At 35.6% G+C, this 26512-nt stretch overlaps 1 protein-coding gene across 1 annotated transcript; it reads left to right on the forward strand.

The window, feature by feature from the left end:
• LOC131765161 (polycomb protein SUZ12-like) lies at positions 1–26512 on the forward strand. Its single transcript, XM_067006910.1, is given in 12 exon segments — positions 1–87; positions 229–366; positions 503–854; positions 3175–3221; positions 3306–3370; positions 7970–8038; positions 15446–15495; positions 18662–18747; positions 20526–20757; positions 21878–21925; positions 21928–21970; positions 26392–26512. Coding segments are annotated over 12 exon segments (1338 nt in total).

Raw genomic sequence — 26512 nt, forward strand, 5'->3', positions numbered from 1 at the left:
ATGGATCTCAGTTCATTTAATGAGCCCCTCGACCCCCCAGCACCCGCCCCGCCGTTCCTCAGAGGCCTGCCTCTCCTCAGGGGTCCTGTATCCCCCGGGGGTGGCGACTGACGACGCTCAGAAGGCGAGAAACGGCTCCCTAAGCCGCTCGCTGGGTCCCTCTCACCCCACAATGCACCGGGGCCAGCAGGAAGGCCGCTCCGACCCCTAATTTTCCCGCGAATTCAGTTCAAAGAGGCGGCAGGGCCAGCGGTCAGCAGCGCGCACGGGCCAACCAAGCTGCGCCTGCGCGAGAAGCGCCTCCGCGTGACTGACGGGGGAATGCGCGGGCCAACAGGCTGGGCATCAGAGCGCCGGGCGGGGGAAGTGAGCGGTCTCCCGAGCGGAGCGGGGCTCTCAGGAGGAGACACTTTTTTTTTCCCTCCCTCCTTTCCCTCCTCTCCTCCTCCCTTCCCTTCCCCCCCCCCGCCTCTCTCGTCCTTCCCCCCTCGGTCCGCCGGAGCCTTCTGGGGCGAGCGGTTGGTATTGCCGGCGCTTACTCTCCGGGGCCGCCCGGCGGATAGCTGGCGTGGGGGAGGAGGCAGGAACCGCGAGGGCGCCTCAGGAGCACGGCGGTGGGGGAGGGGGCGGCTCGGGGCCCTGCGCGGGGTCCGGGGGAGGCGGCTTCGGGGGTTCAGTGGCGGCGGCGTCAGGCGGCAAATCCAGTGGTGGGGGCTGTGGAGGCGGCGGTAGTTACCTGGCCTCCTCCTCTTCCTCCGTGGCGGCAGCGGCCGGGGCCGCGGTGTTACCGGTGAAGAAGCCGAAAATGGAGCACGTCCAGGCTGACCACGAGCTTTTTCTCCAGGCCTTTGAGAGTGAGTGTGATGAAGGCTTTGAGGGCAGGAATCCCCACTCTTGCAGCGTTAGGGGGCCGGGACACTCGTGCTGGGACCCCCTTCCTCACCGGGAGTCGGTTTGATTCGGGAGTGGAGGGCGAAATTGAGGGGGCCATTCCGCCTTCCGGGGTTATGGCTCGAGGGGGCCCGAAGTCTAGGGCCTTTGAGGGAGGTGGATTAGGGGGTCCAGGTGAGGTTCGTGCCTCCCCGAAGATTTACACGCGAGCTGAGGCATGGTGCCCCGCGTTGAGAGCAGGCTGCTTTTTAGGTGGGGAGGTCACAGTTGGACTGTACAGTTGGATCTACCGTCAGATCCCAGGACTAGTTCTTGCTTTCTTTCATGCCTTCCATACTCTAGAAGTACAAGGCTGTCGGTTGTAGGTTTAGAGGAGCAAAATTAAGCCTGTGAAGAGAGGAGTGCAGTAAAATCGACCAAATTGTCATTAGTCTGAAATGCCTTCGCACTAACTTGGTGCATTAACATGGCACCGTTTGATGCTCTACACCTTTCACATCTTTCCACCCGTTTCATGGGTACGTAAACTGAGACAGGCAGTGTTTAAGCATCTTATTTCTCTCTAGACGATCTCGGAATTCTGTCCGTTTGTAGTTGTCTTCATTTCGGGACATTTTCTGATGTCAGTTTCTGTTTTTAAGGTCTGTTTCGAGGGCAGAGCTACGACTTAATTTGGGAAGGGGGCAAGGTGTCTGGAAAGAAGCAATAAAATATATAAGAAATGTCATGACTGTGAGTAATCTGAACTGTTCTTGAATGAATATTACATCCTGATGGTTTTCCTCTTTGCTTTTGTATGGATGTTGTAATTTGGATGACCTTTAATAGCTAGATATCTTACAGAGACTTGAAAAAACTCAGCTCTACCACTCAGTGTCTTTATTTACAATTTTTTTTTGTGGCATATGTTAAGGGCTTGGTATCAGCTGTTCTTGGAAAGATGTATTACGTTAATACCCTTCTTTCATTCTCTCTCATTAGTGCTTCATGAAATTCTAATTGGATTTTAATACAAGGAATTTCGGTTTTTATTGAAATTCGTATGGAACCTGCTTGAGAAAGATTCACATTATTCTAGCGTTTGCTCAATATACTTTCAGAAATCTGGAGAGGCTTTCAGTTGGAAATATGGTGGAGAACTAAAGCACAGTGATGACAGTAAACATACATGTTTGCAGCCTTTCTAAAACATCTCATCTCCTTTTAGTTTATTTGAAACTAAAACTAAACTAACTGAAGATTAAGTGGAAATTTAAAAAATTCTTTCCAAATGTAGTGAGAAGACAAATCCTGCAAGAAAGTTTTAGCTGTTTTGCTTTTTTGATGAGTGTACTTCAGAGAGATGAACTGTCATTAAGAGTTAGATATGGTCACAAAACAACTTGATTGTTCTCTAATATTGATCTTAGTTTCTGAGAAGTTTATATGCTTTGATGTATTTACTAATATAGTTATATTAGGTCATTTTTATACCGCTTTATTTAAAGAAACATAATACTAACAGGTCATTAATGTAACTGCTATTATGGTACTTGTATATAAAATATTTTCTATCTGTAACCTAAGTCCTTTATAACAGATTTTAACTAAACAGCATTAAAAACACTGTGGGAATCTGGTACTTTAAAAATATGTGTTGAGGCAGTATTTACATACTGAGGTAATATTTACACTGAGCAAAATAGAAACCTGAACTATAACTAGCAATATTCATTGAAAATTTTAGCTAATTTATGTCTTGGATTTCACTTTGATTATATCTGTATTAGGACATCTATCCAGGTAATGGTTTTATTCCATTTCGGCTTACTACTGTACAGACTTTTGAAAAGACCAGTTAAAAAGTGAACATTTTATTTTCTTATTTGGCTTCAATAAAGAGTTCCTTTACTGAATCCAACTCGTTCACTTTAGCTACTTTTTAGAAGGAGATGGGTTATAAATAGTTTTAATTAAATAAATTAAATGAATATAACTACTTTTCAGTTCTTCATACAGCTAGTTTAAAAATAGCTACCTTAGAAATGCAAGGTTTAAGAACTAGATTGTAGAGAAACTTAAAGTAAATGTAGATGCATTTTGTGAATGTATGCTGTAGATTGAATGTCTTTTGATCTAATCGTGCTTACTTATTTTCTTGATGTAAATGTTCACTACATAGTTTCCATAATAGGTTATTGGTTTATATATTGGTTTATATAACATGGTCTGGGTTGGTATTTTCTTAACAATTTAAGTAATAAGTAAATTTAGATAACTTTGGATTTTGTTTCTGTTACCTAGAACCAACGCAGTTCTATAGGTTTCTTCGAACGCGAAATCTTATAGCGGTAAGTAATCAACAAAATTTACTGATATTATTTTTTTCCTAGAATTTCACCTATTTAATTTTAATATTTTAACTTTTTTTATAGCCAGTATTTTTGCATAGAACTCTTACTTACATGTCTCATCGAAACTCCAGAACAAACATCAAAAGGTACATGTTATGAATCTTATTTCAAGTTGTTCAAACCATGTTAAAATTTTGTTTTAAAGTATGATTTCTAATGAAAGATTAAATATGAAAACTGAGGTGAAAGAGTGAATTGGTTGCAAAGTGATTTTTAATAGTATCATTTCTGTAAATCCCAGTTGATTGCCAGTTTTTTCCTAACAAGTGATTTGGTAGTGGAGTAAATGAAGTGATTTTACTGACTAATGTTTTTTACTCTGTGCTAATAGTTATTTTCAAGTTTGGTAGAAGTTGAGGATTTAAGTATTTACTAAAGGGCTCATGGGAACTATCTTTGATACATAAATTTAACAGTTAATGTCTGAATATTTCTTATATGTTCTAACAATAAAGAATTCACTTCTATGAGGATAGGTTCAGAAAGTCTCATTTTATGTCTTTGGTGGTTGTCTTATTAAAAGGGAAATACTTTTGAAGTCAGTAGGAGGAATGTCTTTAAAAACTTCTTAATCTTAATCACCTAGTCTTAAAGTGGAATCTGAAGGTGTCAGAGAGCTTCTTTTTGCTCTGTAACATTTAACCGTATATAATTATAGAATGGTAGTTTCTTGTTCTGCACCCATGACTATTTACTGAGCATATCAAGTGAACAACTTTACATTTTTAAAGGAGGGAACCTCTACTAAGCATTTGGTATTGTCATAGTTTTGACTTAGTAAAACCATTAAGCTTTTCAATAAACTTTGAAACTAAACTCCTTTGGAGACTCCTACTGGTTATTAAATAAGCACCGCTTTTTTTACAGCAAGACATAGTTTAGCTTTGTAGATATATCTAGATGTATTTTGAAGGATTGAAACGTTAAAACTATTTGTCTTCTGGTAATCTTTCTGAATCGAGAGAGAGAGAGAGAGAGAGAGAGAGAGAGAGAGAGAGAGAGAGCGAGCGAGCGAGCGAGAGAACGCGAGTGAGCGCGCATTGCATTTAAGGGGTGAAACCTGCCAGGTGCCTAAATAACTAGGAAGAAGGTGATGAATTAAGCAGCAGAATTATGTCAGCTCTTTACCTGTCTACTCTATGCCAGGAATCAGGAAAATTTTTCTCTAAAGGACTAGATAGTAAATATTTTAGCCTTTGTGGTCCAGGAAACGGAATTGAGGATATTAGGTAGTATGTAGGTACTTACACAGAAAGAGAAAACGAATATCAACATTTTTTTTTAATTGATGAAATTCAAAACATAATAATTGAGTGCAGTGTTTTCTTTTTTTTTCCTTTTCTTTCTTGGGGGGTGGGGGTTGCTGCACGGCTTTCGGGTTCTTAGTTCCCTGACCAGGGATTGAACCTCGGCCCTGGCAGTGAGAGCGCCAAGTCCTAACCACTGGAGCCAGGGAGTACAGTGTTTTATAATATGTGCCTACTAGTGAGAAATGTGGGATTCTTTTATTTTTGTGGGGTAGGGTGGGAGGGATAACATTTAGCTTAATTGGGATTTAGAGTTAGTATTCTCTGTTATCAAATCACTTGCAAATGTTTTATCTGTAAAAACCATTCTTAGCTCATGGGCTGTGCAGAAACAGACAACAGGCTGGATTTGACCAATGGTCCATAATTTGCAGACCCTTGATTTACTCTATAAAACTAGGTGAATTTGATTTAGTAGTAAACTTTTTCTTTAAGTATTTTTAATATGGAAGATCAGTTACCATGTAGAGGGCTTCCCTGGTGGTCCAGTGGTTAAGACCCTGTGCTTCCACTGCAGGGGGCACAGGTTCGATCCCTGGTCAGGGAACTCAGATCCTACATGCTGAGGTGTGGCCAAAAAAAAATTGTTTTTTAAGTACTGCAGTTATCATCTAGAATGCTTCCTGATTTTAATTTTAAAATGATAAAGTGTTTTCAGAATAAATTTGAGTTTAATCCATAAGTGTATTAAAAATATACATCATGTTTGTTTATTAGACTATTTGACTGCCTCATTGTGGGATACATTTCTGTTGTCTGCTAATGAGTGGAGGCAATTTCAAAAGCATGGCAGTAGAAATGAACTTTCTTAATTTAGTACCCCTTAGGTAAAAAAATTTCCTTTGGGACAGTTTTGAAGCAGTTTGCCAGCCAAGAAACATACATTCCATTTAATTTACTTCCATGTAAAAATGCATTAGGAATCACTTAATTCTTTTGTTGTATGCCTGGCATATATAAGACAATAAGACTGATTTTTAACAAATTATACTACAACTTAATATCTTCAAATGAACGCTGTCCTTTTCAAAGTAAGTTGGTGAATTTGGAAGGTGATGAATTCAGCCCAGCGATTGTGGTCTTTGTTCCAAATGTTTTTGGAACTGCTTTTACAGAATTGCTTTTAGTACAATCCCTTTGCTCAGAATGTTTTTGGAACTCCTTTTGTACTGTTACACAACAACATCATATTCACTGTTGGAGTACACTTATCACTCCTTTTGAAGTTGTACAAGCAGGTGTAACATTAATCTGATATATTTGTTAAACTTGCCTTTTACTTTAGTTGCACTTCATAGAGGTATTCAGATTCTGTAGCCTGACACTACACTGGCACAGTGGAAATACTGGTGAGGACAACGGCGTCTTTTATTGAATCCATTTTAGTAGGTTTTATGTAAGCTGTTTCTGAATCCTCCCCCGAAAATGTCTTGAATTTTAAGAATATTCTCCTTTATGATGACCTTTTGATAACTATTTCCCTTGTTAAATCTGAGCTACAGTAGCAGTACCTTTCTAAAGAAGCAGAAATACTTGGTGTTGGGAGGTGGGGCTGCTTTTGTATAGTTGCCTATACAGTTCGTTTTGTTTTTCCTAAGGAATGCTGGGTTACCTGTATGATCTATTCAAATGGTTGTTAATATTCAGTTTTCCTATGTACAGCTGCATAAAGTTGGAAGAGGTGAACCTTGTGACCTACAGTCTTAACTTTTCTTCCTACAGACAGGGTTTCTTCTTAGTCATTACACAAAGATAAACATATTATTCTAAAAAGTTTTCAGTAACTTTACAACCCTCCTCAGTAGTACATTTCAGTATTTATACTGAAAAGTTCTTTGTAACTAGCCTAAAAGAATCCTACATTTTTCTTCTTTCTTCTCTCTTATCTATGGAGATTGAAAATGTATTGCCTGCCATCCTTCGTAAAGAACTCCTTACTGTGCTTTATTGGGGGAAACTTTAATATTGAGGTTTTCAGTAACTCTAAAGGTAAAGAGAGAAGCTTTTTTATAAAAAAGATCTTTTGTTAATGGAGGCTATTTATTCACCTGAAATATAGATCGTATCAATTCTGCTCTTCCTATCAGTGTTTTACTACAATATATTTACATTAACATTTCTCTACTGATAATTTTTATTATAGTAGTTGAGTACAATACCTGTTTTTGAGGAATGAGCATATTAGTAATTTCTAATATCTGAATTCAAATTTTATAAGAATACATGAATCTTTCCAAGTTCTATATTTGAAGAAAATATATGAGTATAAATAGAAATATTTGTTTCCAATTAACATATATGGGTCTAATTTTTCAGCCTCTAGAAAATGTATATAGTAGAGCACCTTAAGAACTAAGATGAGGCTTGTTTTAGAATCCATTCATTCTTTTTTTTTTTTTCCAGTATGCGGGCCTCACACTGTTGTGGCCTCTCCTGTTGCAGAGCGCAGGCTCCGGAAGCACAGGCTCAGTGGCCATGGGTCACGGGCCCAGCCGCTCTGCGGCATGTGGGATCTTCCCAGACCGGAACACGAACCCGTGTCTCCTGCATCGGCAGGCGGACTCTCAACCACTGCGCCACCAGGGAAGCCCTAGAATCCATTCATTCTTAAATTGCTTGCTAAGGGTGTGGTTATTCTTAATATAAGCTTCTATTTTATTGGAAATTACTTTTTTCTCTTAAAGTTGTTAAGTTAAAAGCTGATAATTTTGTTATGATTTGATGGGTATGTCCTTTAAACTTCAAATTTTTTTTGTGATGGTGACAACCATCTCTTTAAAATGACATACTTAACTTTAGCCATTGCTGCTAATCTTTGAGGATGTTTTACTAACTTCATATTTGTTTTATGGAATATCCATATTTGTCAGGTTACTTAATGGAAATACAAGTGTTTCAAAATATACATAATTTGCATTTGTTTGGCTCAGTCCAACAAATGCTTGAACACCTACCAAGTATAAGGCAATATGCCAAGCACTATGTGGCTTTCCTTGAAGAAAACAAATCTCTGCCCTTCAGGAGCTAATAATCTAGTAGAAATAAAATATTTATGCAAGTTTCACGTTTAGGAGACTAAATGTCAAAATAAATGTAAACCAGGTGACATAGGTGGGGAAAAAATCACTCTGGTTTGGGAATAATTACAAAAGGTTTCGTAGAAAAGTTAGCATTTGAGATGGGGCTTGAGGGCTTGTTTGCTGTATTACAACATAACACTGTCTCGATAGTATTCATTGTTATGGCTAACCATCCCATAATTTATCTTATTATAAATAAAATCAGATCTCCAACTTGCCTATTATAGTGACAGTAAAGTATAATCTGTTTGTTTTTCCCAGTTGAGAAGTGATTATTTTGTTTATCTGTCTCTTCCAGGAAAACATTTAAAGTTGATGATATGTTATCAAAAGTAGAGAAAATGAAAGGAGAGCAAAAATCTCATAGGTAAGATAACCTAAAAGTTTACATGAAGTGACATACTTGAGGAAAGAGGAAAAAGTACAGTGATCATTTTCCTAGTGATCACCTCAATATTGTAAGGAGTTAGAATGAACCTTAGATCTCACTTGGTCCAAACTCATACACAGATCAGGGATTACTTCTGTAGCATCCCTGGCAGAGAATCAGTTCTTAAGCCTCATCTTGAATATCTCTAATGCTGGGAACTCACTGTTTTCTAAGGCAGTTCTGTTCATTATTGTTTTTCTCTACTACCAATTTCTTGCATTCTGAATCAGAGTTTCTGTAACTTCTGTATTTAGTGTTAATCCTACTATCTCCTCTAAAGAATGATGGAGACTCATTTTTTATGGTATATGCTAGGTACTGTGCCAGCTGCTTCACAACATCACATGTCTTCTAAGTAATCATCTACAATTCTGAGAGAGGCTCTCTCTCTTTTTTTTCCCCATCTTGTCCTTGCTCTTATTTACAACTTTCAGGCAAAATATTCTTAACTTTAGTTTATATTTGAAATATGTTTATCACATGATAGTTTCAGAAACCTGGCCCTTTGGATGGAACCTTCTTATTGTCTGTTTTCACATGTGTTACCCAGAACTAATCCCTAAATGTTCTGACTAGCCTAATATCTGCCTAGGCTACACAGTATGCTTCCCTTCCTCGACAGTATGCTTCTATTTGTTCTTTCATATGAAAACTAAAGAAAGTTGAATATTATTCTAAAGAGAAACAGGGACTTGGGTGGTATTTGTTTATTCATTGACTACTTTTAGGAAGAATGTAGAACTAAAAATACTGGATTAAAAAAAATGGAATTGGGAAAATTGCCACATGGATTTTTCTTTTTCTCTTGAAGTTTTAAATCATATCTTGCCAGTTTAGATAGGATGTACACTGACTTAATGATGCTTCATTTATACTTTCTCATTTTTGTGGCTAGTATAAGATGTCATTTTTCAATTGCTTTTATTTTAAGTTTGCCTTTTCAATTAGGTTATTTTACTGGAATTTTTTATTGCATTTTAAAATTTTTGTATCAGTATCTTGCAGTCTTGTAGGACTGAAGTGTAATTTATATTTCCATATCTAGGCAATCTTGATTTGTAAATAGACTTTGATAGTCCATTCCCAAATCTTTACCTAATCTGTTATTGCCCAAGGAATACCTTACAATACAGGTTTATAAAGACTGAGAATATTCCCAGCGCATGCACTCTCTATTCTTTGCTTGAATTTCTATTCCAGATCGTTGGCTGTTTACCTACCCTGGACAGAGCTTTTGGGATCCTCAGGGCCTTTTTAACTTATAAAGTATAAAGCTGTAGTCAGAACCTAATGTGACATCCTCACTTCTTTTCTTCTAAACACCTTAATAGTTTGCCCTCCAGGTCTTTCAGGGCTCATGTGAGAAGGAAGAATGAACCAAGAGGAAGAAAACTTGACCCTTTTCTTCATCTTCCCCATCAGGGTTCTACCTTCATCACTGCTAAACCTTACTACTATCTCATTGTGACCCTGGCTTTGATAAATATTACAGAACTTCCTTGATAGAGTGTGTTGTGAGGAAGATAGATTATACTGGTCAGTTCTCTCTGAATAATCACTCACCCAATGATTATATTTCTTTCGACCCAATGGGTTCAATAGCTAGGCCAGTACTATAACAGGGGTATTGTTAACCAACTCACAGAAACATCAGAGAGTTGCATAGAATTCCTGCTTGTAATTTTGAAAAGCAACTTTTTCACTCTTTAGGATCTAGCTGGGACCAGTGAGTTGGTCATTTCAACACCCAAGATCTTTTTTATTTCAAACAGACCTAACTGTTAGAGCTGACCATGCTTATTTAATACCCAGTGAGGCACTTTAGGCCCAGGAGGTACTGAGTTACTGTACTAGGTGCTTCAACCGCCCCCCTGGCCACCATCTTTATGAATGTCTCATTGTTGCTCCCCGAGTCACTAAAATTAATTGAGAAGTTGCTTCATTTTAAGTTTACCCCTAAGGCCCTGTATTATTAAATTTCTTCAGTGTATTTCTCATCTCAAATTAGGCATAATTGGTTTAGTAGACCAATAGGTCTACTAAACTTATCACATAGGATTGTAAGAAGTTCTCTAGATACCAGTATATAATGCCAGCATTGTAAAACTTTACTTGTAAAATCTATGGGCAAATTCCCTGAGAGAACAAAATAAGCCTTTGTTGTTAATTCGTAGATGTTAAAATCTTAAATCACATACACAAAGGTATTTCCATGTGTATGTTTATTCTTTACCATCTCAAACATAGAGATCTTGTTCAGTTTAATTGGATCCTGGGTCTGTTCAGTAGCTACTGTCTGGATGTCTCCCACTGGAACTCATGTTCTTTTAGTACTTCCACAGTTTTAATGTCTCCACTCTCAAACCCAATGTATTTCATTCTCAGAGTTCCAGGAGAATATCAAGATACCCCAAATTACTGTAGTACTACAGCCCAAAGCTTAGAACAGTCAAATGCCTGACCTGTTTATGACAGTTGTAGTGACTTACAAACAAACCCAAATTCCTGGCATTGTCTGTACAAAATAAAGTTGGTGTCCCAGGATCTCTTTTGTGTTTTATACTCTAGATCTATATTTGTCTTACTTGTCTCAGATAATGGCAGAAATTTATTAGGGGAAGGAGCTGATAGAAAAAAGAAACATGGGACATTTCATGGTTTTCACTTCTTTAAGGTAACCATTTGTGACAATAGACCAGAATTGCATTTGTAACCTTAAAACTCAACCATAACACCCACCAACTATGAAGATTGTTTCTTTTCTCGAACAGTGGCTTCTAAAAACTCCACAGCAATTAGCAAATTTTAGAAATTCATAGTGGTCAAACTACTTGACCAGGTTTTTCACATAGTCTAGTGACCAGACCTCTAGTCTCCAGGTTTTTCCTAATCTTTCTCCTTGCTCTTTTGGTGTGGTTATGTATATTTAAAATATCTTTATTTTCTTTTTAGAATTTCTGATGTAATGCCTTATATTCTGTCTTCTCCGTCTCTTGTTTCTGGCATGCCAGTATATTGTGGGTTTTGAGTTTATTTTGAGTTTTGACCAAGCGCCATGGTTTATTGGTATAAATCTCTGATCTTTCTGTAGTTTTCTGTTCTAGCAGGATCCCAGGGGGTCTCTTGGGCTATTAATCCTACCAGTTTTGGAATTCTCTAGTCATATCTCTTGTCTTCTAAGTGCATCTCCACTGACTGAAAGGTATCATGAAAAGATTTCCAAGTTGGAATTGCTTCCAGAAGTATTTCCTGTGGTCAGATTAGAAGCATTTCCACTTAATCATTTTCTGTTCCTGGTCTACTGTTAGTAGCTGGAGAAATCCCCTCCAAAGGTAACTGAACTAGAACATCTACTAGATATATTTTCAAACCTATGTTTTTAGTAGGTTGATAAGGTAAAGTACCTTTCATCACTTTTTGTTGTTGTTATTACAACCTAAACTTCTGAATTAGTAATCTTCCTTTTATCATCTTTTTGTACTGTAACAAAGTCTGGGATTTTTTTCTGGGATTCCCATTTCCTCAGTGTACCATGTCCCAGACCCTATCCTAAGTCCTAGGGGATATAATAATGAGCAAAACAGATGAAGACCTTGCCTGTATGGAACTTATTGGCATTTAGGAGAAAAAGACGTCATTCCAGAATAATGGGCTTGATGCAGTCACCAATTCCTCAGCTTTATAATACATCACAGCATGACATGTAACAGTGTAGATGCCAAATAGCTTATCATCACACTTGGGCTATTTTGAGGTGATACAGCCGTGACCCTAGAAATGAAGCCTTACACCTGCCACTATCAGATTAATGTGTACAAATTCAAGGCCCTAATCTTGGTTTCTTTCCTGCATAAAAATGTTGGTCCTCCTGTGGCATCTGGCTGTTCTTAAAATTTGAGTTTCCTACATGAATCTCATCGCAAAATGTTAGTCCCTTATGAATTTAAATTTACTCAACCTTATTCTGCAGACTTCTTTAGAATTGTCAGGTACTTGTGTTTAGACTCTTATCCCCAAATTTCACATTCCCCCTCTAGTTTCCTGTTGCCATATTGCTTGCTTCCTAAGATACAGATAGGGAACACATCAGGAAGAGGAACCAAATCCTTATCTGATATCTTATCTTGATCACCTAAGCTAGATCCTTTGCTGCCTAAAACTAAAGAGGCCTGACCTTGTTTGTTTCTTCCCTTCTCATTCCCCTCTTCTGATCCAGTTTAACCAATTAAGATGTGGACACAGTAGCAACAAGAGAGGGAAGAGGGTAAATCAGAAAGGGAAAGAAAACTGCCCTTTTTCCTTGGACTCAGCCATCAACTAGGCCTCATTGTTACATTTTATTCTAGGTCCATATCAAGAGTGTTTACTTTTAGGAGGGGAAGGAGGAGGGGAAATTGTGCATAGCAAATCACATTCCCAAGTTTGTTTTTTCAGTTGGTTACTTGAAATTTGGAATTCCTTTTCTCAAAGAAATGTTGTAATGGTGGCTGAATGTCCTTGCCGTCTTTTTTTGTGTGTGTGCTTGCCATCTTATTTAACTTATAATGTAGCAATTAAAACTGTGTCTCAGACCATCCTTTGGTGACCTTTTTGTTTGTTTTTAATTTCCAGTCTTTTTTGGATGGATACTTTTGTAAATGTACTGATCACATACTTGGATGTTATGTCAATGTTAAATTTTTATGAAAGTGGTTAAAGTCTTATTCTCAACTTCTTGCCGTGTTGTGGAATGGTAACAGTATCCCGGATGACCTCAGTCTGCAGACCACGTTTTGAATAACACTAATTTAAAATATTTTCTGGGGTAGATCAATGCAAGGTATTTCTGTCATTTCACAGTTGGAACTTAGAATCGCATTCCCTATAAAAACAATGTAAATAATACTATAAGTACTACAGTATAATGGGTCCTGATCCCTGACCTTAGAAATCTTATTACTCTAGGGAGGACATCATTATCCTTTTGAAAATCATTTGTTGAGTGCCTTTCTGTAAGACACTGCTAGGTGCTAAGGACACTGATATGTCAAGAGAGAATGTGTGTGAAAAATTGTGACAAAAAAAGTGGTAAATACAGGTGCTTGTAAAGGAAATTAAGCTCTGGGATGTTTGGGGATGGGTCTTTGTAGAAGAGGGAGAGGGTATTTTGATGGATTGTTTAGTATTTTATCCAAGCCTCACAATCTTGAGAGAGGTTATCTCCTCATTTTATAGATATCAGGTCACAGCTAATAACTGGAGCCAGAATTCAAACTTGGATTTTGTCATCCTATTCTACTTTCCTATATATGGCTTTAGAGGTAAAAAGGAATGGGAACCATATTACAGACAGCGGTTAGACAAAAGATTTCACAGTTGGGGACCCATTAGAAAATTGGAGAAAGGAATGATTCATACAAAATCATTTTAAGAAAATTTACCTGGCCTTAGTAGGTAGGTTTAACTGAAGCAACTAAGAATAGGATAAACTGGTTGGGACTAATGGATTATCTTCTAGCAAGGAAACTGTAGAATATTTCTCTCTTTCAGTTTTGTTTTGGAGTTTCACCAATTCTGCATTGTTAGGTTACATTTATGGAACAGTTTTGATAGGAAAATGCTAATTATCTTTTAGTAAAATGGCACGTAGATTTCATAGATGGTAGATATACTTTTTAAAAATCAACTTTGGGTATAATTAATATTCAATAAAATACACTCACCCTAAGTATATAGTTTGAGTTTTGCCAAATGTATGCATTCGCACAAGCATAACCACAGTGAAGATATAGAACATTTTCATTACCTTGAAAAAGTCCTTTGAGCTCCTTTACAGTTGATCCCCTTAATGTACTTTTTTTTTGAGGTATAAATGATATGCAGTCCAGTTCACTCTTTGGTGTATAGTTCTGATGCATTCAGTCAGGTAACAACCACTACAATTAAGATAAACCCTACAGATTCCCTCATGCCCCGTTTATAGTCAACTCTCCACTTCCTCTGTGTTTTTGAAATGTATCTGATACGTGTTAGAAAGTAAGATACATGAATTAACTGTTTTCAAGAATCCCATTTTAGTTTCTTGATACTTAAGTTATAGTTGCTGTTCTTAGTTTTTCTTTTCTATGTTTATGCTTTCTAACTCTGCTTGGACCCTTACACTTCTACTCTACCATAGTCATTTTGTTCTCTACTGATATCCTAGCATACTTTTCTTAGTACTGTTCTAGAAATGCCCTTCAGGACCCCCACCTTGTAGTTTTTTTAAGCATACGCTTTCATGGATTACCTCACTAAGAAAATAGAGGTATCCTCACATCTTCTGTTGAAATATCTCACTTACCTCCTGTTTCTCTAAGAAGAAGAGTCCTGGGCAAAGTTACAGAGCTAACCTCTTTATAACATGTCCTCATTTCCAGTCATTACCTGTTCCTTAACACTCACTTGCCTCAAAGTCTTTACATAACTCTTCCCCTCTGATTATAAGGATGCGTAGATTGTCACCATCATTTAAAAAAAAACACAAAAACATACCCTTTATTGATCCTTATTGCCCTTTTACTGCTATTTACTTTGATTCTTTAGTAAGTTTCTTGAGTAAAAGTACTGCTTCCCTTTTCCCAACATCTGTTCTGGAAAGTTATGAATGGTTCCTGATCACGAGATAGATTGCTCTTTTTCCAGTTGAAAGGTACTATAAAAGCCTGTTGATGTTTTTGTTTATTCTATCCCAACTTACTAGTTTTTCCACTGGTAGTAAATATTTTTCAAAACAAAAGGATCATTATAGTTTATGCTTCCTTTTCATTGCTTCTAAAACTAAAAGTGAAAATGACAAGTTGAAACAGTAAATTACAAATCTATAGCAGATTTGTGATTGTAATATTTCATCCCTAATTGAAGTAGAAAGTGATGGTTCTGCATCATTTGTTAGGAGGTTGAAATTTCGTAGCTTGAAAATACTCAAAAACTTTTGCCTGGATTCAGCTACCGTTTTGACGGGTGGGAAGGGAAACCTGTCCCCATTTTATAGGTAGAACACTGAAGCACAGTAAATTATCTTGCCTCTTATTTGGTGGTTTATTTTTTTCTGCCTTGCTTCTTTGGTGTTTTTGTTTTTATTTGTGTGTGTGTGTGTGTGTGTGTGTGTGTGTGTGTGTGTGTTTAATGTGTATAGACACACTGTATTGGATGTCATACTTAACAGGGAGAGCATGGGGTCATGGGCTTGAACAGAGTTAAGAATTAGGCAGCCAAATATTTATATATTAGCTGAAGTAGCTTTGATTTCAGTGTTATATTTTAAAGTTTAGGTTATTTTTATTATAGAATATTAAAGTGATAAAATTTTTTTGTTCTGTTTAGCTTGTCAACTCATCTGCAGCTTACATTTACTGGTTTCTTCCACAAAAATGGTATGTACTTAAACATATTGGCATTCTAACAACAAAACACCTTTGTGACTGAAAAAAATTGCGTGTAAATTCAGAAAATTATATTTAATGGAAAAGATGTTGATGTTGATAATTTAATTTCTCTTTAGTGGATTTCTCCAACAGTTTCAATTATTGCTTTATTTGGTCAATGGTGGGATATGGAGGAGGTAACTTACAACTCATTAAACTTTAAAAGTAGTAGTTCTTAAATTTTAGTGTGTGTAGAAGCATTTTGACAGTTTGTTTGAAATACATATACCTGGACCCTACAGGGACTCAGATCTAGCAGGGTTTTGGTGGAGCTTAGGAGTCTGCATTGTAATAAAGCACCAAGGTAATTCAGAAGTAGGTTGTCTGAGGAACAAGTTTTAAGAAACTCTGGCATTAAAAAAAATGTGTCAATATATATGTGTGTAACTGAGTCACTTTGCTGTGCAGCAGAGGTGGGCACAACATTGTAAATCGACTACACTTCAATAAAAATAAATAAATAAGAAACTCTGCCTTAAAAGTTTTTTAAAAATTGTAGGTAGACTTTATACATAAGGTTGTGTTCATCGCCTTGTTTTCTTATTGCTGTCTTGCTGTCTATTTAAGTTTTAAGTAGATTTTTAAATTATTAAAATAATCAGTGCTGTGTGGGATCATTCTTGAAGGTAAATGTTAGCTTCATCTGGCTCATATCTAAATAGATGAAATCCCAGCTCTTACCGCTCAACCGTACCTTTTAGGGCTCTAAGTATCACAGTTTTAAAAATGCTGTGTAACATTATCTTACCCAACTGAGAGCCATCATCTTTCCAAAGATTGTAAGTAGAAAATAATGGGAAGGACTTGTAATGAAATTCAATTTCTTAGATTTTTGTCATTTTTTTATTTCCAACGTTTTTCAAACTTTAAATTATAAAGACTAATGATGAGAATTGTAATTAATTGCCTTAGAACCTGGAATAGGTGAAGAGTCTCCTGAGTAGAGCCCTTTCTGCATAAACATTTTGAGTATTTTTAATACAATAATAAAACAACTGAAACAACCACTGCTACCAATGGGATATATCAATGTGTTAGATATTATATAAAGAAAATTATATAGTCGTAAATGTTACTTCATTAAAAGAGGTGAAAGCGTACTGGGTAAAGTTTCCGTTGGTTTCAGAATGAATAAAATGCCTCTAGGCTTGTCCATCTTAAATTTGTGTGTGTATCCTTTAATAATCAGGTAATGGAATAAAACCTTTATAAGAAACAGGTCAAGTTGGTCATCCTTGGTATTGTTTAGTAAGAAACAAAGTTTAATAATAAGCAGAATGGTTATATTAGAACAGTTTGATAACTAGTCAGGTTTTTAATGTAAGAAATTTGAAGTCTGGTCATATCTGTATTAGCAGCTAATGTAACTTTACTTATAGTTTTGCCTTACATCTGGTCTATTTAAGTAACCTCAGTAGCATTTTCATGTTTTTTTCCTCCTAAATCATTTATAATCATCTTGTAGAGATCATATTTCTAATCACTCATCATACTTTGTCTTCTGTGATACTTAAAAAGTACATGAACTCTAATACTTTAGAAGCTTATAATTTGAATTTTATAGGTTTGTTTGCCCTTTGTTCTCAGGGACTTCTATAAAACATATAAATTATTCATCACTGAAATCATTGATGGATATTAATCGAATAATATTTACTAATTAATATTATTTAATTAATCGTAATTGAATTTACTTGAATTAGTTAGTTGAAATTAACTGGAACATGGTACGATAAACTTCTTTCCCATCTACATGGCAAAAAAGTTCAAAAATTGCACAAATTCACTTAAACTTTATTTTCTTGATATTACTGAAGTAAATGAGAAAGTAAACTCTGTTGATACTTCTATTTCCAGAAAATAATTTCCCATTGTAACTTTGAAATGAGTGGTAGTTGGAAAGAAGCAGATATATTGCCTCCTTTGTCTATTCAAGGTATATTTGTAGTTTTTTTTAAAGAAATAATATTTTTAAGAAATCAGGTTAGAAAAGCAACATCACAATCCCTAAAATATGATTATTTTTTCTTTTGTTTTTAAATGAAGACTTTTGTTTAGCAATTACTACTTGAGACTGCTTAGAATGAATACACAAAGATTATTAGGGTACTATTTTCATGGTGAGTATTGTTCAGAGAGTATTTTTGTTACTGCATTTTAGATATTCAGTTATTTTTTGGTATATTAAATTATTTTTATCCTGGCTGCAACTTTCAAGAGACTGATTGAAATGTATTTTATGTATATACCCTGAGTAAGAAGAATGTTTTCAAGTAGAAAGAAGTATTGTCCAAAATCTCAGAACAAAAATTATTTTATTTCTGTATATGTTTATAGATTTTTCTGTACTATATAGAGAACTATATAGAAGTGTACATAGTAGTTCAATATATTAGGAACTTAATGATGAATGAATGATTAAATATTAAAGTTTTTTGGACTATTAATGCCTTTGGGATTAAAGACAAGCTGTAGGGAAGTATTCTGGAACCTTAATTTGCAGAAACCTTTGTTAGAGTTCATTGATATAGAGAATATAGACTATTACTTTAAAATTAAATTTCCTAAACATTATAAACCAAGAGATTTCCCTAGGTAGTAAATAATATCTTAATTTTTGCTATCCCATTTAGGCATGTAAGTTTTATGTTTAATATTTTTTGAAAACTTTTTTTAATCCCTTTGGTTATAAGTTTCGATCAAATCAAAGAGCCTTTTAAGTTTAAATATCTGAGCATTCAAAATGAAATGAAATATGTAAAAATAGTAACCAGTTCAATTTAAATGTATCTTAAACTAAATAATTTTTCTGATAGATTTTAGAAGAAGGAAAAAAAAATTAATGTTTATTTTGTGTGTTACCTCGCCTGAACTATTTCATTTGTGCTTTCTACTAAGAAGCCTTAACTGTATTTGTCAAATTTGAAACTGATTTTGGGAAACAGGAATGAGTAAACTTCTGAGAAGACTTCACTATAGGAAGTCTTTTTTGTAAATTCTCAGACTTCTTAGGAAAATGAATACTATTTTTTTAAAAATAGATTTTAATCATTTCTCGGCCTTTTGGCTAAGATCAAGTGTAAAATAGATTTTAAAGTATTGATTTTCTATTTAGATAAGCCATCACAAAATTCAGAAAATGAACAAAATTCTGTTACCCTGGAAGTCCTGCTTGTGAAAGTTTGCCACAAAAAAGGAAAGGTAATGTATAGGATGCTACTGGTAGATGAAATGGAATAATTTTTTTCATTGAATATGTTTATGCATATATATTGTTTATGCATATAAACCTTAAAAGCTTTTAAATATGTTGATGGCTGAATTGTAAAACTGATAAGCTCTTTTGCCAACCTCCCATATCTTCATGTTTTTTTCTAATCTGGCTATAGGTATCTGCATAGAACCTTCTGTTACAGGAGTATGACAGTGAAGGGAAGAAGCTATCTTTTAGCATCTTAGGACATAAATTCAGTTGCTTCCTGCCACTTCAGCCTCTGAGCTTATTTTTTGTAGCTATTTGTACACATTAATGTTTTAAATAAGGTCTAAGAGAGAGTTTTTCCCAAAAGGATTATATTGTAACACTACTCTCAGGCAAAGAAATTTCTGTTTCTAGCATTATCAGTCATTAACTTATAAATATATTGCTTCAAGTTTTTATTTATAAGATGAAATCATTTCACCGTCGAAACAAGTATTATGGTGGTTAAATTTCCTGGGCAACCCACCAAAGCCAACAGAGATACTTTTAGTAGCCTTAAGTCCTTGGGTATTTTAAGAATGGGAGGGAATTCCCTGGCGGTCCAGTGGTTAGGACTTTATGCTCTCACTGCAGGGGGCCTGGGCTCCATCCCTCATCGGGGAAGTAAAAGCCCACAAGCCATGTGGTGAGACCAAAAAAACGAGGAATGACCTGTATAGAGGTTCTGATTGCTCATGCTCTTCCAAAATCAATCACAGTAAGGTGATATGGTGAAAACTGTGCTAGAGCATTGGTATGGAATAGACCAAGGTGATGGGAGACAGCAGTGTAAGTACATATTAAAAACTCTATAAAGTTAGCTAGTAATACTCCACGCTCTCACCCAACACCCATACACAACAAGTAGTGATGTGAAAATTCAAGATAATATTATTATTTAGACAAAAAAATGTGCCTGTAACTATAGTATGATCCTTTTTGTGTTTAAAAAAAAGTAATAGGCATACATATTTTCTTCAGAGGATAAATACAACCAATTGCTAATATCAGTCTTCTCTGGAGTATAAGACCCGGGGAGGGGGGTGGAGGCGACTTTTATTTTTCTCATTTTATATTCTTGTAGAGCAGAATTTTAAGACCATAAGCATGTATTCTGTTTGTTTTTAAAAAGAAGTTACCTAAAATATGTACTATATTTTCTTGTTAAAAAGGTCTTCTGCATCTTGCAATTTTTCAACTTTGCTCTTTCGGCATAACTAGTTATATAATTACAGAACATTACTCATAAGATGATTAATATTACTTCTTATAAACAATTATTTAAATATATGGATTTACTATTTCTCAGTGTTTTTGACAGTGGGGTTATTGTAATAATCTTTTTTCATTTCTAATAGTCCTATCAGTCATTTTGTTAAAATAGAATATTTAAGGGGAAAAGATTAATTTACATGAGTTGTAATATTTTAAGCATGGTTTTAGTTCTATATTTCTAACTTAAAACTTTCTGATGACCATCAGCTAAATATTAGATATACTATTATATCATTGTTTTCATTGTATTGAGGATATCCTCAATTGGGCTAATATTTGAAAGATAGTTGATCCAAATTTTCTTTTTGCTTCATCACAATTTTCAGATGTATGGTTAGAATTTTAGCATGCCATTTGGAAATCACGACCTATACCATATTTCCTATAGCTGTGATTAGAGGTTTTATTGTAATTCTTACAATTGCATATGCATAAATAAATATAATAATCTTTGCCTTTGCAGGATGTACGTTGTCCAATAAGACAAGTTCCTACAGGTAAAAAGCAGGTGCCTTTGAATCCTGACCTCAATCAAACAAAACCTGGAAATTTCCCGTCCCTTGCAGTTTCCAGTAATGAATTTGAACCTAGTAACAGCCATATGGTGAAGTCTTACTCATTGCTATTTAGAGTGACTTGTCCAGGAAGAAGAGAGTTTAATGGAATGATTAATGGAGAAACCAATGAAAATATTGGTAATTTTTATTTTAATAATTTTACTAGATTTTGTTGTTGGAGATTAAGGTGATCAGTGAAAATGATTGAACTAATCCATCTTCATAGTATTCGTAATTGTGTACAGAATATTTCTTTTTTTAGTTATTTTCATAATTATTTAGAGGGAAAAGTGGTACAGAACTAGAAATAAATGCATGTGTTCTAATAGCATGGCCTCTATTTATTTGCAAATCTCTTATAGTCTAATGAGATACTTAATTTTATGGTACATTGGCCTTGCTCTTAGACTTTTGGCTATGATGTTGTACTAGGTATTTAATCTGTAAAATTCTCATTGTTGTATGATGAAACATTTCATGCAGCAAAATGAAAATACACACACATATATATATATATATATGTATATATAAAACACTGGATGGAAAAGACTGGTGTTTAAATTAGTCTCTCAGCAAACAATGAATTCATTCCCCCCTCAACATTTTATTGTGAAAAATTTCATACATATGGAACAGACAAAAGAATTTGGTAGTGAGCACCTATCTACCCACCACTTAGAGTCTACAGTTAACATACATCTATCCTTGTATCCTCCCAACAGTTCTGAATCCACCTTTGAGGTAATCATTCAAACAACATATAGGTGTTGGGAACACAGAGATGATTAAAAAGTCCAGTCCCATCTTCCAAAGGCTCATAACCTAGAGTATGGAGATAAACATAAAATATAATTGCAGCTAAATGATATGTGGTATAATAGAGGTATTTGTGAAGTTCAGGGGAGAAGCAGCTTGGAAGAAATAATCTTTGAGTCTTGAAGTATCCTTTGAAGTTCCTGGAAAGTAACCATGAATGAGGAGGGTTTTTTCTCCTTGCCTAGCAATAAAGATCATTCTGAACAGAAAATAACATTTGCAAAAATGTGGAGTTAATAGTGTCAATGAATATCAGAAAGTAAGGACATACACATAAGGTTGAGACATAAAGTTGAAGAGTGTTTGGATATTATTATATTGCAACTTAAGTTTATTTGTACCTCATTTGGGATAAATGTAGTATGTTATGTGAAGGGACTATATATCATAAATCTGTTTTTGCTTGAATATTTGATTCATGAGAAATGTTTGTCAAATTCAGATGTCAATGAAGAACTTGCAGCTAGAAGAAAACGAAATCGTGAAGATGGGGAAAAACATTTGTTGCACAAATGACAGTATTTGATAAAAACAGGTAATGTTGATGGACAAGCAAGGCTCCCATGTTTTAGAAATGTTTTTATTTTGAAGCAGAATATAGTGATGATACTGTTTCTTTGCCTTTGTTTCTCTTTATTCTTATGGATGAAAAAACAAATTTGCAAATACTGAACTTTTGTCTTTATCACCTAGAAAGCAATAAACGCAGACGAGGAACTATTTGAACGGCTCAGTTAAGATTGTTCATTCAGCCAGTATTTTCTGAGTGTGTCCTCTTTGTCAGACACTGTTTTAGGCAGTGAGAAGGCAACAAAACCCCTGCCCTCATGGAGCTTAACTTCTAGTGGAGGAAATAGACACCAACCCCAAAATTGTATCAACTAATGTCACTTAGTGGGAATGCTGTGAAGAAAAATAAAGAGAATAAATGGTGGTTTTGTAGAGAAAGCCTCTGAGGAAAGGTCATATTTGAGCAGAGACCTGAATAAAGTGGGCCCCATGCAAATCTTGAGATTATGTATTTACTAGAGTTAAGGAAGAAAAGTGTGTGAAATCATCGTTTGGCTCTGTGTGCATTTGGCACAGGGTAGCAAGGAGCACTTGGATTTATAATCATCTCTGCAGTTTTCAGTTGGGAATGAAGCATCTTAGTGCCAGTAAAAGAACCTCTGGGAAGCAAATACAGTATTCTTTTTTGATAGGGTTGAAGGGTGAAACTTATAATATGTCATGATTTCTTGTCCTAGGCTGCTCACTGGTAGTTAACACAGTCCACCATCAGGTATAGGAGAAAGAGCCAAGAAAAGCAATGAGTGTGTTTCTCCTGCTCTTTAAAAAGTAACTTGTTGCTTTAATGTAATCCACTTATTAGCCACTAGGATAAAGACAGGTTATAGGGCTTTTAATGGGAAAGCAAAGGTGATTAGGAATAATGCCATGGATTTTGCTACCATATTGTCTTAGAATATATCACTTAATGTCGCTTAATGTTACCAGCAGAAACCAATATAGTGTTTTTTTAAAGTCAGAAATTTGAATGTAGATCAAAAATTTAAATGGAGAACAACAGAAACATATATGCTAAGAGATAGGGGTTGTGTCTGTGGGAGAAGCAATTAGGCTGTTGTTGCACACTGGGCTTCATCAGTGTTGGTAAATGTTCTATATATTTTAGGCAGCGTGAGGGTAAGGGTACATTCTTTTAAGAATTCTTTCTACCTTCCTTGTATTAACATATTCCTTGTACGTTAAAACAAAGAAACTGCTTTTTAAAAAAGTACCAAGAGGAAATCATGGGAGAATTTTCCCCAAACTTCTTTTGAAAATTTCCAAACCTATAAACATGTTGAAAGAACAATGCAGGTAGTAATACCCGTGTACCCTTCACCTAGATTCATCAGTTGTTAACATTTTACCACATTTGCTTTATTTGTGAGTGTATTTTTGTGACAAACCATTTGAGGGTTAGATCATGACGCTGGATTTCATTCCTTATTCATAAACACTTCATTCAGCGTGTATCTCCTAAGAGTAGGGACATTTCCCTCCATAACCACAGTACGCCTATCATATTCAGAAAATTTAACATGATACCAAAAATACAGTACTCTCTCCCCAGTTTCCTGGATAATGTCCTTTTCTGTTCCCTACTCACCCCAGTTAAGGATTGCGATCTGTCAGTTGCCATATCTTTTCAGTCTCCTTCAATTTGGAACCATTTTCCAGCCTTTTTTTTTTTTTTTTTTTGCCTTTTGTAACAACACTTTAAATACAGGCGTGTAGTTTTGCAGAATGTTTTTCAGTTTGGACTTTTGTGATTGTTTCTTTATGTTTAGATTCAGGTTAAACATTTTGGGCAGGAACACTCATTGGTGATGTGTTCTTTGTGGACGTCACAGACACAGCTGATATTAGGTTTGATCGCTTGGCTAAAGTGGTGTTTACCATATTTCTCCATTGTAATGGTCCCTTTTCACTTTAATTAATTAATATGCAACCTCTGTAATAATACATGAAACTGGATAAATATCCTTTTTCTCCCAACAGTTATTTTTTAACGCAATAGTTTAGCATCCATTGATGATTCTTACTTGAATAAATTATTCTATGGCGGTGGCCACATGGTAACTTTCTATCAGTTCTTCCATGTTTGGTTTGTTGGCATTTTTCTGTGAAGAAGAACGTTCCTTTTCTCAACCTTTTTTTAAATCAGTATGGATTAACGAATTCCACTTTTATTCAGTCTGTTTTAATCTATTGATGTTGCTATATTAATGCTCAAATTGTCCCAAATTTGGTGAGGAGGAGCCCCTCCAAGCAGGCTCCTAAGTCCCTTTGACTTGTTTTTATTTATTTATTTTCTTGTTTTCTGCAATATTCTTCTAGATATTCCAGGCTTTACATTCTCCTTTTCCTACCTCTGCTCTGGAATTGGCTGTTTCTTCAAAGGGTCATAGTTCTTTTCAGTAGAGGAGAAGTATTTGCCAACCAAGATCTGAGGAGTTAGATGTTTTAAAAATTCTTTTTATAATCTCTTGAGAAGCTAAAGTCTCCTTAAAGAATGACTAAAATTCAAAAGCCATATTGAAAGAGTATGAAATATGGAGTGAAATAAAAAAAAACCTTCTTCTGAAAACAAAAACACCATCATAAGCCAAGTCAAAATAAAGATAACAAGTCAGGAGAAGATTAATTTCAACTCATAATGTATAGATAGATGCCTCATTCCTTTAATATAAAAAGATTATACTAAGTAAAAAGAAAAACACCACAGGCCAGTAGAAGAATGAGGAAGGGATATCGTGAAAATGTTTACAAGAAAAGAGAATATATATGGTTTTTAAACAACTAAAAGGTAAAACATCTGAATATAAAAGTACACTGAGATGTCATTTTTTCACTTAGCAGTTTGACAGATATCAAAAAACTTGATAAAGCACTGTTGATGAGGCTGTGGGGGAAAAGGCCCTCTTCATAGACTACAGGTAGGAGAGTACATTGGATTGTAGCTATCACATGTTCAGCCATAAAATAGAATATTATGTAGCCATGTAAACATGCAGGAGGAAAAAGTCCTTTCCATTTTAGAAGTATACTAATGTATTACCTATTCAAATTAGTAAATAAAATTATCTTCTAAATTATTAAGTTGAACAGCCTTGTTGATAAATTATTGAAGTAGAATAAATTCAGTAGCACAGCATAAAGACAAGAATTCTTTTTTTCTTTTTTCTTTTTTTTTTGCGGTACGCGGGCCTCTCACTGTTGTGGCCTCTCCCGTTGCGGAGCACAGGCTCCGGACGCGCAGGCTCAGCAGCCATGGCTCACGGGCCCAGCCGCTCTGGCGGCATGTGGGATCTTCCCAGAGCAGGGCACAAACCCGTGTCCCCTGCATCGGCAGGCGGACTCTCAACCACTGCGCCACCAGGGAAGCCCAAGACAAGAATTCTTAAGGCTCAAAATCATGCGGTGTTAAGAGCCAGACTTTGGAGACAGATTGCCTAGATTCTGTTGCTAGCTCTGGCTACTTACTGTGTCATCTTAAGGCAAGTTATTTAACCCTCTCTATGCCTCAGTTTCTTCTGAACAATGGAGTAATAACATCTACTTCATAGAGGTGTTGGGAAGATTAAATGAACTCTGTAAAGTCTTTAAAATAGTGCCTGGCACATAGTAAGCACTCAATAAATGTCAGCTAATACCACCTAACAGAATTTCTCTAAGACTGATGAAGAGATGCCAGATTCTTGATATACAATTAATTATTGAGTATGGTTGAAGAATGGTATTTAGGTTAGTAGTGTTTAATTGTATGGAGAAAATAACATAAACTATGTATACACACACAGATATGTACACACACATTAAAAGTATACTGTGAGTATGGGTAGAATTTCATCGATTCTTTGATTCAACCAGTATTCCATTTATTCATTCACCTATGAAATGTTTATTGAGCACCTGTATGTGCCAGGTGCCCCCCAGGATCTTACAGTTAATTAGTTTACTGGTCAAGTATAAAAGTCAAGAATTCTAGTTCAAGTACTTACAGTAGTTAAAGATAACAGAGACCTAATTCTTAGCTGTTCCCTAAAGCAAGTATTATAACACCGTTGTTACCTTGTTTTTAAAAGTATAAAGCCTGCGCACATGCTTTATACTTAACATTTAAAACTTAGCAAGTTTTAAGACCTTAGGCCTATTATACTTTAAATGTTTAAAGTTATATCTGAGTAGCTACAGTAATGAAATAATTCTCTAGTAATAATTATCAGTACACATCATTAAAATTTCTTTTGTCAGGAATGGAGTGTAGGTATATCTTTAAGTCTTGTTGGGCATGTAAGCTAGTTTATAAATTTAATAAGTGCTTTTTAGTATAAATCTAAAGATGTAGAATTTGTGTACTTACAATAATAGTCAGGTTACTTTAAAGTGTATGTGTTTGTCTAACAGGCGCTTACAGCTTTTAGATGGGGAATATGAAGTAGCCATGCAGGAAATGGAAGAATGTCCAAGAAGCAAGAAAAGAGCAACATGGGAGACTATTTATGATGGGAAGGTATGGACTACTTAG

This window comes from Kogia breviceps, chromosome 11, assembly GCF_026419965.1.
Source record: "Kogia breviceps isolate mKogBre1 chromosome 11, mKogBre1 haplotype 1, whole genome shotgun sequence".
Lineage (NCBI taxonomy): Eukaryota > Metazoa > Chordata > Mammalia > Artiodactyla > Physeteridae > Kogia > Kogia breviceps.